The sequence below is a fragment of the Salvelinus namaycush genome, chromosome 3, assembly GCF_016432855.1.
Source record: "Salvelinus namaycush isolate Seneca chromosome 3, SaNama_1.0, whole genome shotgun sequence".
In the NCBI taxonomy this organism is placed as follows: Eukaryota; Metazoa; Chordata; class Actinopteri; order Salmoniformes; family Salmonidae; genus Salvelinus; species Salvelinus namaycush.
In genome coordinates this window covers 59,736,633-59,750,348 of record NC_052309.1, presented here as the reverse complement: position 1 = coordinate 59,750,348, position 13,716 = coordinate 59,736,633, and the positions used below count along the sequence as shown (strand labels likewise).

The 13,716-nt window shown below is 40.9% G+C and overlaps 1 protein-coding gene across 1 annotated transcript in view; it reads left to right on the top strand.

Moving 5' to 3' along the window:
* Nucleotides 1-2,605: 2,605 nt before the first annotated feature.
* LOC120043953 (BEN domain-containing protein 4-like) overlaps nt 2,606-13,716 on the top strand; it is a 48,487-nt gene continuing 37,376 nt past the window's right edge. The window contains exon 1 of the mRNA XM_038988549.1: nt 2,606-3,125. Within this exon, the coding sequence (XP_038844477.1) occupies nt 2,606-3,125 (520 nt within the window). The remainder of the gene's footprint in view (nt 3,126-13,716) is intronic.

The following is a 13,716-nucleotide window of genomic DNA, read 5'->3' as shown; positions in this document are numbered from 1 at the left end:
TGGCTACGGTCGTATGGTGTCCAACCTAATTTGAAAGCTGTAGTGTTTTGTTACCGATTCAGTATAGGCGCGCACGCATCCCTTTGACCATCAGGCGTGCGCATTCATGATGGAGCGTGGCTTTTGCGTCACCACGCGGACGGTAGCATGTTGCAGTAATGCTTAGAGCTGCTCGTTTTCCTTAAACATAACAAGGATAAAAAATAAAATAAAAAACTCATAAATCTAATTGTGCTAATGGAAAAATGTCATATTCATCAATGTAAATTCAGTAATAAAAAAAACCTTCCGTGTTTCTAAAAGGAATTCGAGCAGTACCTTTCTACATTCTTCTAATAAGAAAGCTGTTAAAATCAAATCAAACTGTATTTGCCACATGCGTCGAAAACAACAAGTGTAGACTTTACCGTGAAAGGCGTACTTACAAGCCCTTAACCAACAGTGCAGTTCAAGAAAAAGAAAATATTTACCAAGTAGGCAACAATAAAAAGTAATAATAAAAAGTAACACAATAAGAATAACAATGACGAGGCTATATACAGGGGGCACCGGTACCAAGTCAGTGTGCAGGGGTACAGGCTAGTTGAACAATCAATATGTGTGTTTATTTTAAGGTCTTTATATAATCTGTAATTTGTTATACCCCATAGCATATGTTATCATTGTCTGTTTTTATACTTCTTGTATGCATGCTGGTTTTTCTGCAATAAAAAATAAATACAAATAAAAAGTGATGCTGAGAGGTCATAGGCTACAGTAGTCATGCGTGCCCTTCACTTTCCGTATCAATAGGACAAGGAATATTAATACAGAGCCAACCATTTCGATAGTGTTTTTTAATATTTGGACAATTAGTCTATAATTTCCAATAGCCTATGCCTACTGACCCTTATTTTGCATCCTGTTTGAAAAACACACATATACATGTTTTTTTGCAGCGTATCTTCACCTCTCCCACTGGGCACCGACGTCAATTCCACGTCTACTGCACGTTGGTTCAACGTAATGTCATTGAAACGACATAGAAACATCCTTGAATCAACCAGTGGGCTGTAACTTTCTCTCAAATCGCCAAACTTATATTGTTGTGTCGCCCTCTGGTGGCCTTAACTTTGACTGCCACCGTATTTTATTGCCATTGTACTTTATATAGGTTGAATTTCTTACCTTATTCGATTAATGGATTGTTTTTCCTTTCTAGATGCCAATTGATATTCTTCTATAGGCCAACATAAGCATATGTCAGCTAAATGTAGGTTAGCTAAAGGAAAACGTAGTCTACTCAGATGGCGTCTGAGTGTATAGCCTACCTATACTGAATATTCCGTTTTTGTAAAGTAGAAAATCGAATTTTAAAAAACAAATGACACCTTAATTTTGTATAATTTACCCCCTTTATTTGTTTTCTCTAATTCGATAACTTGGAATGTATGAGAAACTGTTGATTCGTGAATTAAACATTTTATGGACTGGCATAATGAGCAAAATAATGTCATCAGTCAGTAGGCTAGATGTGACAATCATGCCATGTTTGGTCTCTTGTAGGATTATTTCAAACATTCCCCAAAAGCCAAACACAACACTATTATCCAATTCATTTTAAGTGTCATTTTGAGTGGCAGCTTATTTGAGGCCATTGTCGTAGTGAAGGGGTGGCATATTCTCTATTTACCTGGCTTGTCTAGATGCAAAATGGCCGCTATAGTTTCATCGATTTAGCTTCCATACTGAAGTGGACCAGGTTAGAAATTACGCAGCATGTTAGGATAATTAACATAGCAGGTTAGGAAACTGAGGGATCCTGTAGTGGCACCTCTAGCACTGCAATGTAGCACCTTAGACCACTGCGCCACTCGGGATCCCTCAGTCCCATAGAGGCGCACAATTGGCCCAGCGTTGTCCGGGTTACGGGAGTGTTTGGCTGGGGTAGGCCGTCATTGGAAATATATATAACAAAAAAATATATAAACCGAGGTTAAGTTTAGGAAAGAGTTAGGGTGAGCGAAAATGATCTCCTAACCTGCTAGAGACAGTGTACTGTCAGCAGGGTGTGCAGTTCCCGCCTGCGTTTCCCTCTTGGCACAACCACTTTTCTTATACGGCGGCACCGTCTGGGGATTGGCGATGTGGCCTGTCAGTGATTTAGCCCACTCTGAATATTAAACTACTGTAGCCTAGTATTCAGAGGGTGTTCTAATTTACTGACAAGCCACAGTGCCAATCCCCAGACAGGGGCGATGCGTAAAAAAAGTGATTATGAGGGGAAAACTGAGCCAGACAACGAGACAGTGAGGAAAAATAACACAAGGACGCGCCAGGATCTGATCGAGGCAAACAGCGCCCCTGTGTCTTAGTATCTGTAGCCCATGTATCTGATGCTGTCTGCCCAAAAATAATATGACATGTCATACTCTTTTTTTACTGACAACCCACAGCGCCATTCCCCAGACAGGGGCGCTGCGTAAATAAAAGTGATTGTACCTAGAAGGGAAAACTGAGCCAGACAACGAGACAGTGATGAGGAAAAAAATAACCAATCACCAGACTGTCACACAAGCACGCGCCAGGAGCGAGCACGTGTCACTGCGTGTTGAAACTTGCAGTGATGGAAGGAGAAACGCAACCTGCTGACGAGGGTCTCTGCGCCCCAAATATGTGCGGTCAGCAGCGGGGTCCATACAGCAACCTCAAAACCTTCCCTAACAGGCGGTTGGCGGGGAAGGCGCGGTTCCACAGACCCACAATGGTCGATATCCCGCTGCTGGGAGACGGAGGCGGACAGAACTACACTCATCTCAGTCACCATCATCCGTTTCAGCAGCAGCATCAGCAACAGCGGCAGCAGCTCCACCAAACCACCCACACCATCAGCCAGCGTAACCCGACATCCCAGCTGCAGCATAACTTCCCATGCGATAACAGGCCCAGCAGCAGAGTCGCGACATCTACCTCGACCACAGTGGGGAGTGTGGCCCCAGCATCACTTTGCCTTCAGCAGACGGTCAGCCTTGGCACCACGGTGCACCGGGACCCCAACTATACAGGCCCAGCAGCAGAGTCGCGAGCAGAGGGACGAGCGGCGCTCAAACATGAATCACCTGATTGCGTTTACAGGATAAGCTCAGGTAAGTTTTAAAACTGGTTGAGAATGTGATATGAGCAAAAGTGAAGGTTTTATTTTGGTGTTGGACTAGACTAGATAATGACGCCTATTGCCTCTGCACTTAAATGGAATGAAATAAATGTTAGAAATACATTTTTCAGTTTAGTATTTAAGAACTTTCCAATGTTATTATTCAATATTAGTGTGTCCATAAGACACGAGTTTTGAAATATGCCATATGTATTTAGCCATATCCAGACCTTACCAGGCTATTTGTATAGTTGTCCTATTAGGACATACATTTCTTGACCTACAACCGTTTTTGATTGACTTTTTTGTATTGATTTGCCACAAGTAGGCCTATTGTCGGTGTACAGGCTAAAATGATGAAGATACCATAATAAAATAGAGATAAGACATCCTGGTTTAATTTGTTGTTCTATCAGTCGAGCAGAGAGGAGTAGCCTAACTTATTTACCAAGGTCAATTTAAGAACTGAAAGCAATCCCTGCCTTCTTAAATCCCATTCTATCTCTCTCATATCTCCATTAATCTCTCCTATTTCTCCATCATTTGCTGTGATTGATATTATGCATTACTGAGAACGAGCAGTCATGATTGATTAGGCCTACTATATGCGTGCGTGCACAAATTAGTGATAGAGTTGTGCAGTTGTTGAAGTGTGTTTCTGTTTCAGAGTTCGTGTTTATGCTTTGTGTATTTTTTTCTTCAGAAACTATCTGGAACATTTTGAATGGGGTGGCCAAATTGGGGCGCAGACCCCGTTTAGAGGGGCCATAACATCATGAACCTTAATCGATGCAAGGGGGATTTTTTTCAATATCATTTTGACGGTTCAACACATTAAATGCTTCAGCTTAGGTTTGGTACATTCCCCTGTTCAAATAAATCGTAAATCAATTCCAAAAGTCTCACTGTAGTGTTTGCATTCAATTAGCATACGGCAATAAATGAACTAGAAAGTGCCATCTCGAGTGCCAATTATACCGTGACATTCGGGGGGCTCTATTTTTTTCCACAAGACCTATGCACGTGCACAAACATGTTTTTATGGGCTTTATAGTGAAGACATGTCATTTAACTGTAAAAATGTATTACCTTTTAATGTGTCATGAACACACAACCGATCATTGTTTTCATCTGATTGTCCAACAAATCATTTCAAAAAGTTTGTCTACTCCAAAATAAGCATTTGAACAGTGCACCTGTGCACCCACCATTTGAATGGAAAGGGACATATTACAAACACCATAAGTGTAATGGAAGTGTAATGGAATTCAGCCTACAAAGTGGCGTGTGTCCATGGCTGCCAAGGGAAGCCATGCTTCCCCAAAATGTCAGCAATAGGAAAAGAAACAAAAGTATAAACAGCGCCCCAGCGCACATATTAAGACAGGAGGGTGCTGTTTTGCTTGCTCGGATGCTTGTCTGGTGAGGTTGATTAGTCTTACTATCAGTGGGTGTCTTAGTCAAAATTATCAATATATGCAGAGACGACCTATCAGACTTTAGGGGGGGGGGGGGGGGGGGGGGGGGCGGGGGAGTGGCCATCTCTGGACATTTGTATTTGCAGCTACTCTTTCTTGGGTCCAGCAAAATCAAGGCAGTTATGAATGTATTGTCATGTTTTTAAAATTGTATAACAGATTAATTTTGCGCCCTCAGGCCACTACTCTACTACCACATATCTACAATACAAAATCCATATGTACGTGTGTATAGTGCGTATGTCATCGTGTGTCACGTCAGAATGATTGATTCGGGAGACAGGCGCAGGAATGCGTAATAGTTTTTTTTATTATACCTAAATTACGGCGTGCTGTGTAAAGGCACAGGACGAAGACCAAACCAACACTATACAAAAACACAGGGTTGAAACCCAAACAAAAGAGTGAGGAGTACCTCGAATAAATAACACACACTCACAATGATTAACACACAGGCAATGTTAGAGCTCTGTGTACATCCAATTGCATGTCCCGTTCTGAGCCAATTGCATGTCCCGCTTTGTGGCACCTGACCACACGACTGAACAGTAGTCCAGGTGCTACAAAACTAGGCCCTGTAGGACCTGCCTTGTTGATAGTGATGTGAAGGCAGAGCTGCACTTTATTATGGACAGACTTCTCCCCATCTTAGCTACTGTTGTGTCTAGTGATGCACCGATATGACATTTTTGGCCGATAGTGATACTTTCCTTACAAATAAAAAGCGATACCGTTAACCGAAATTTGAGTGGCCTTTTAAGCTTTCTAGTACAATTAAATAGCGGTCAAGGCACTGCATTTCAGTGCAAGAGAAGTCACTACAGTCCCTGGATCAAATCCAGGCTGTATCTCATCCGGCCGTGTTTGGGAGTCCCATAGGGTGGCACACAATTGGCCCAGCGTGGTCCGGGTTTGGCCAGGATAGGCCGTCATTGTAAATAACAATTTGTTCTTAACTGACTTGCCTAGTTAAATAAAGGTTACACACACACACACACACACACACACACACACACACACACACACACACACACACACACACACACACACACACACACACACACACACACACACACACACACAGTCTTGTATTTCTAACCAATTTAGGACTCCTCACAAATACATACCTTTTGAGGACCATGCTTTCCAGACATCATAGAAGCACAGAAATTACACTCACGAGTTAGGGAAAGAATCTATTATGAGGAAATCACCTAAAGTTGCTGACTTCTTGAAAAAAGTTCACTTGTAATTTTACCAACTACTTGAGACCGCACATTGCAAATCAAATCAAATCGTGTTGGTCACATACACATGGTTAGCAGATGTTAATGCGAGTGTAGCGAAATGCTTGTGCTTCTAGTTCCGACCGTGCAGTAATATCTAACAAGTAATCTAACAATTTCACAACAACTACCTTATACACACAAGTGTAAAGGAATGAATAAGAATGAGTACATAAAAATATATGGATGAGCGATGGCTGAACAGCATAGGCAAGATGCAGTAGATGGTATAGAGTACAGTATATACATATGAGATGAGTAATGTAGGATATGTAAACATTATATAATGTGGCATTGTTTAAGTGACTAGTGATACATTTATTACATCAAATTATTAATTATTTAATTATTAAAGTGGCTAGAGATTGAGTCTGTATGTTGGCAGCAGCCACTCAGCCATCGAGAGAATGCCTCCTATAAAATCTATAAAAGCTATCCAACTGCCTACGTTGTACCTAATGGAAGCGTAAAATAATTATCAAATTTAAATTCTCGATATTTGATGCATTCATTCTATTTTATGACTGAAAATATTGCATGTAGATGCCACAATGATGCAACACAGATGGCAACTCAACGGCTGTAGTGTAGTTCTTCTGTAAAGGATTTAAACTGGAACAACCATTTCAATAATGGATTCAATATATCCAAGAAATAGATTAATAGTTTAGAAAAATGTTTTTTTATTTTTCTGTATCATTCAAAGTCAGCAGGCTTTCTATTCTTGAGACCTTAGTCACTCCAAAAGTGAACCGCCCACCTGGAAAAACTTCCCCCGAACAGAGTGAGATGGAGGACATTTGTCAACTGCCTATGAGCTTAAGTCAAGTAAGTCCCATTAAATCCTCAGAGGTACACCAAGATAGCCAGAAGCATCTCATACACTTATTTTCTCTGATCTGCAACTATTCTGTTGTGTACATAGAACTTTACTGCTCTCTAGTCCCTGTTTACTAGCGCTTGGGGAGAAGCAGCAATGCATTTCTCACAGTCTTGTTTTCCAGGCGTTTTTCCAATTCGGATAAAATTCATCAAGGAATCTTCAACTGCATCCACCTCTATTGTCGACCAATACCTTTTTGTTCCTTTGGCTCCTTTGGAAAGAGATGGCATTATGAATGACTACATTATATAAAGGTTGAGTACAATACAGTACTTGAACATCTCTGTATTAACTCTACAAGGTTGCAGCTGTATCTGCAGCTATGTTGTTAGTCTAACAATCCCAACTAAATAACTACATAGATAAGGATGTAAGAGAAGAATGTGCAATGCTGACATCAAGGCAGACTCAATCTGTATGAAATCTAAGCCCATCAAATTGTTTGCATCAAATTGTTTGCAATGTAAACCTTCTAATAAAAGCAATACTTATTAAATTAAGTTCCCTCCCCCAGGTAAAACAATGTAAAGCGTGGTAATCCTTCTGTGTTATCATCTATCCTGACACACTAGTTCCAGATCTAACGTCTTAGCTTCTGTACAATCCAAACTGAACCGTTCTGTACTGGCATGGTTGGAAATACACTAACTGATGAAGACAGAATTGATCTGGACCAGCACAGTATGGCCATAAGTTGACACTACAGAGTGAAAATGCACTGACTGAAGGCAGCAGGAAACATGCTTACCGTGTGAGCCTCTCCTTTGTCCCAGCTTTCCCTTGGTCATTGGCTGTTTGGCCCGAATCACTGACATCTCTCCTGGAAAACATCAGTGGAAAATATGTAATTTTCCAACAGGACATTGTAGTTAAGAATAGGTACATGTGTATGTAAGGTATAGGCATACCTGTCATGTTTTTCTTTATAGAAATTGCCTTCCTCTGATGATCCAGATGGCCCTGGGACATAACCATCTTTACTGTTGTCAATACTGGTTATTGAGTCATCAGTCTTGTATCCAAGCATAGCTTTGGTCAACTGTATTGGGTTAACCACAATCATGTATTCTAAATCAAAGACATGTTTACCATTTATGCTAAACTAGCACGCTAACCGCTAGCTAGCATGCTAATCATTAGCTAGCACGCTAATCATTAGCTACCACGCTAATCATTAGCAAGCAGTAAATAAGTATAAGGTAAAAACATGCAAAGTAACAATTGCACATTAATGAATTGTTTGGATAAGCCTACCAATTTCAATCTCATGAGGCAGTATATCTGACACAATGCGGTTTTCGGATACACCGAAAGACATGTGAGCTAACATTAATTACAAATAAAGACAACGGGAACAGGCATTGCTTGCCATTACAACAAATACAATTTTAGCTAAAATATTGGTTAACAGTTTAGTTAATAGCTTACCTTCTTGCATATATGTGAACGTTTGCAACCTTCCTCCTCTTCCTTAAAAAACGTGTTGCACAGCTACTTTAGTTGTGATCATGCTCAACACAGCCTTGCCAGGTCAATTTCAAATTTCTTAGGAGATACAAAAAAAAACACCTGCAAAGCCTAAAAACTATCACCATTTCAGCAGATTACAGGGAAATTAATGGATTTTTTAAAAATACCATTTTGGTAACGTTGCAATATAGAAGTAGTATAAAAACTTGCACCCAGCGACTAAAACTTTTCACCTGCAGCAAAGTTTTAAAAGTACCTCAATAAAAGACTAAATCGCATACATGGCAACCCTGGCAGAGATTTGTCACTACGGCATGGGGGAGGGGAACTGTGTTGACCTGTGAAACCTTTGGTAGTTTGGTACTTTTGTGCACTCTGCAGTGGGGGAGGGGCAGGTTCGTGAGCGGAAATTATGGCCAGTAGACATGCATAACAATGATTCCATCAGCCCAGATTTCTGAATATGTGTGCAATGTTATTACTGTTAGCTACATTTCCTTAGACAATTTGGGTTTGTAGCTTACACAATCAGTATCAGTGAGGTGTTAAGTGCAGCTACTTGAATGGTCTGTACATGAGAGATGGAGTGGTGGATATGGACATTTTTCACTGGGGAGACTTGCTGACACAAAAGTAGCTTATGGCAGGTTAAGATTCTATCTAGCAACCTAACCCATCAGCAATCAGGTTCACTACCTACCCACAGACCAAACAGCCTAGCAATATTAACAGCCATCTCTCACTATAGGCACTCAGTTACTCTCACAATCTTTCTTTCTCTCTCATAACAGGCCCTTTTTTAAATCCTATTTGCATTTACCCTCCACTAGACCCCTGGTTTCACTATGTGGAATAAAATGTAATGATAATAAGTGATTTCAAGTTTGTACTGCTGTGGAGACGTAGGCCTTTACATCAGACTTGATGTCTTCGCAAAAAGCCTCAAGAAAACTCATAATAAACTTGGGTAGCTGATGTTCATATCTTAAAGGACAAGTCCCTATAAGCTTTTGTCAGGAATCAGGACTAGGCTAATAAAGCCAACGCAACTGCATGTTTTACAAATGGGAGGCTATCTTATGGTAGGCATAGTTATAAAATGACATTATTGGCCGACACTGTACACTATAGGCCAATTCCTTTGCCGGATTGGAGAAGGTCTGCAATTGTCTTGCCTAGTGCAGCACAATGGCTGAAACATGGCCTTGTCATGAATGAAAAGCACCTTTTCAAAATGGGGTAGAACTGAGGGAACCTAAGGCAGACCCCAGTATTTCAACTTCCTGTGTTAGCTGTTGTAATCCTCTTGCTGCATTTATTTGTAGATAGACTCACCCCAACAGGGAGTTGTGGGGAGGGAGGTATAATCAAAATGTCTGCTTAATGCTTTTGAGGGAGCAGCAGAAAAGTGTACCCAACCTGGGGTACCCCTTGCTAGAATTGTTAGTTGTAGCAGTAGTAGTAGCTATGTAATGGCAGCAGTGTTGTAGTCGAGTCACTAAAGCATAAGACCGAGTCAATTCACAAGACCCTATGGCTAACTCTGAGTTGAGTCAAAGTCACCAATGTTTGAGTCAAGAGTCGAGTCACAAGTCCCTATGGCTGAAATCAGTCCCAGTGTTCGGTCCAAGAGTTCAAGTCTAAGACAATGGGTCCATATTAACTTAATGTTAATATTAAGTTATTAACCCAGTCAGATAGTGGCAGGATGAATTTGATCAATCATTTTTTTATATCCCCTTTCTTTCTGTGCCAACAAATGTTTATATGCTACAGGTAAACCAGATTGTCAGCTAGCTAGCTAATTAGGTAACATGATTGAACATGGTGTGGCAGCACAGCTTGTCTATATTTGATGTAGTCTAAACAGAAACTGAAAGACACAGACAGACAGATACACTTCTATAAACTATACTGATGTCAGATATTAGAGGCTAATGTTCACATTCTGTGGAGGTCAACTGCTCCTAGATCTGTTAAAAGGTCTACAGCAACAACAACACATTTTATGTTTGTGTTGAGCACATAACAGGCCTATCTGAATTTAACTTAATCATTTGAAATCACATATTTTAATGTTAAGCTTTGATTTGTAACATATTAAATGTTTTTCAGTGCATAGTAGTCTACAAGAGTCTGTGGAACATTTTCATATTAGTAGTACAGTTGAGTGAGAATTTGAGCTAGCAGTTGGAATTTTGATACATTGTATGACACACCCTACACTACAGCCAATCATTGAGCAGCCCCCCCCCCTTCTCTGCCCCCCCCCCCCCCCCCCCCCCCCCCCAAGTCATATGCTGTATATTAAGGCCAAATATAAGTCTTAATGAACAAACAGCTATAGTCTATACTGAAGTCAGATATTAGTGGCTGATGTTAACATTATGTGGAGGTCAACTGATCCTAGATCTGTGACTTTGTAAGTGCCTAAAGCCAACTCTAATATACAGTACCAGTCAAAGGTTTGGACACACCTACTCATTCAAGGGTTTTTCTTTATTTTTACTATTTTCTACATTGTAGAATAATTGTGAAAACATCAAAACTGAGAATAATACATATGGAATCATATTGTAACCAAAAAAGTGTTAAACAACTCAAAATATATTTTATATTTGAGATTCTTCAAACCCTTTGCCTTGATGACAGCTTTGCACACTCTTGGCATTCTCTCACCCAGCTTCACCTGGAATGCTTTTCCAACAGTCTTGAAGGAGTTCCCACATATGCTGAGCACTTGTTGGTTGCTTTTCCTTCACTCTGCGGACCAACTCATCCCAAACCATCTCAATTGGGTTGAGGTTGGGTGATTGTGGAGGCCAGGTCGTCTGATGCAGCACTCCATCACTCTCCTTGGTCAAATAGCCCTTGCACAGCCTGGAGGTGTGTTTTGGGTCATTGTCCTGTTGAAAAAGAAATGATAGCCCCACTAAGCGCAGACAAGATGGGATGGTGTATCGCTGCAGAATGCTGTGGTAGCCATGCTGGTTAAGTGTGCCTTGAATTCTAAATAAATCTCTGACAGTGTCACCAGCAAAGCACCACCACACTTCCTCCTCCATGCTAGATAATCCGTTCACCTACTCAGCGTCTCACAAAGACACAGTTGGAACCAAACATTTCAAATTTGGACTCATCAGACCAAAGGACAGATTTCCACCGGTCTAATGTCCATTGCTCGTGTTTCTTGGGCCAAACAAGTCTCTTCTTATTTTTGGTGTCCTTTAGTAGTGGTTTCTTTGCAGAAATTCGACCATGAAGGCCTGATTCACGCAGTCTCCTCTGAACAGTTAATGTTGAGATGTGTCTGTTACTTGAACTCTGTGAAGCATTTATTTGGGCTGCAATCTGAGGAGAAGTTAACTCGAATGAACTTATCCTCTGCAGCAGAGGTATCTCTGGTTCTTCCATTCTTGTGGCGGTCCTCATGAGAGCCAGTTTAATCATAGTGCTTGATGGTTTTTGCAACTGCACTTGAAGAAACTTTGAAAAAGTTATTGACGTTTTCTGCATTGACTGACCTTCATGTCTTAAAGTAATGATGGACTGTTGTCTCTGTTTGCTTACTTGCACTGTTCTTGCCATAATATGGACTTGGTATTTTACCAAATAGGGCTATCTTCTGTATACCACCCTACCTTGTCACAACACAACTGATTGCCTCAAATGCATTAAGAAAGAAAGAAATTCCACAAATGTACTTTTTACAAGGCACACCTGTTGAAATTAAATGCAATTGAATTGTAATTGAAATGCATTCCAGGTGACTACCTTATGAAGCTGTCTGAGAGAGTGCCAAGAGTGTGCAAAGCTGTCATCAAGGCAAAGGGTGTTTACTTAAAAGAATCTCAAATATAAAATATATTTTGATTTGTTTAACACTTTTTTGGTTACTACATGATTCCATATGTGTTATTTCTTAGTTTTGATGTCTACAATATTATTCTACAATGTACAAAATAGTAAAAATTAAGAAACCTTTGAATGAGTATGTGTGTCCAAACATTTGACTGATATTGCGGTTGGCTAAAGACTCAAGAATGAAGGTAGGGTGGCCACGCCCATCTCGTTTATGAACTTTATGGGCCTAAGGCCATTTCTAATATATAGATGCTGCTATTGGCTCAGTACTCAAGTATGATGTCGGGAGTGCCACGTTGTGCCACCCAGTTCAAGTGTTCAGGGGCAAGCCTTCTTATATCAATGGTCCGATTAGCTCGAGACTCACATATGCATCTCCCCTCATCGCCATAGACAGAAATCCCCTCAATAGCTTGAAAGACTAGAAATGTACGAATACCCTTAGTTAGATAGAAATTGTAAGCGTTCCAAAAAGGGCCCCCAAAAAAGTTTAAAAATCTGGTTTTCTAATATGTACCGGTTCATGAGGGTTGCTTAATCACACATATGACATTTTGGAAAGATGTGACCTTTTTAACCCTTTGAAACAGCCCCTATGACCCCAATTCAAGGCACTTCCGGGTTGTAACAGGAAGCTGAAAGTAAAGACATATCCTCATTGGGGTAGGCTTTTACAGAATCCTGAGTTTCAAGTCTTTACGTTAAGAACTGACTGATTTACAGAGGGTTGAATTCAGTGTTTATACAAACTGCAGGTTGGGTATATCAAAACCACTTTTAGGGTAATTTAACCACTTCCGGTTGCTCTAGGACGCTTAAACACAACACAGGTAATCCTCATAGTGGCCTGATGGATTGTCATTGAAGACAGCTTGAGATGGCAATCATAACCCACATAGGTATCAGGTTTAATTTATGGCAGCAGGCAATGTATTCCTATGGGGAGAGATGTCAATGTAAACTGTTAGAAAAAACACCCGGTTTTCACTGTTAAGGGTTAATTCCACACAGTCAAGGTTAGGCTTGCACAGATCGGGAGGACCTTAGGAAGGTTCCTGTGATTGAATTGTGCTTCTAGCCTCAACGGTTCTGCCGCTGTCACCCAAAAGCACCTCAAATTTAGGTCAGGCTTCGTTTTGGGCCTTGTGCTAAGACCTTTCTGGATGTCAACAAATGAGAGCGCCTGGGGAATGGGAGTAGAGCTAGGGGCTGCAGGGCCTGGGTTAACCTCTACATCACCAGAGGAACAGAGGGGGAGTAGGATAAGGGTACAGCTAAAGGCTATAAGAACTGGTCGTCTAGTGCTTTCGGAACAGAGAGTAAAAGGATCAGATTTCTGGGCGCGGAAGAATAGATTCAAGGAATAATGTACAGACAAGGGTAAGGTCGGATGTGAATGGCAGTGGCGGTAAACTTAGGCATTGAGTGACGATGAGAGATTTTGTCTCTCGAGGCACCATTTAAGCCAGGTGAGGTCACCGCATGTGTGAGGGGTGGAACAAAGGGGCTACCTAATATTGAGCAGGGCTGGAGGCTCTACAGTGAAATAAGACAATAATCACTAACCAAAACAGCAAAAGACAAGGCATATTGACATTAGGT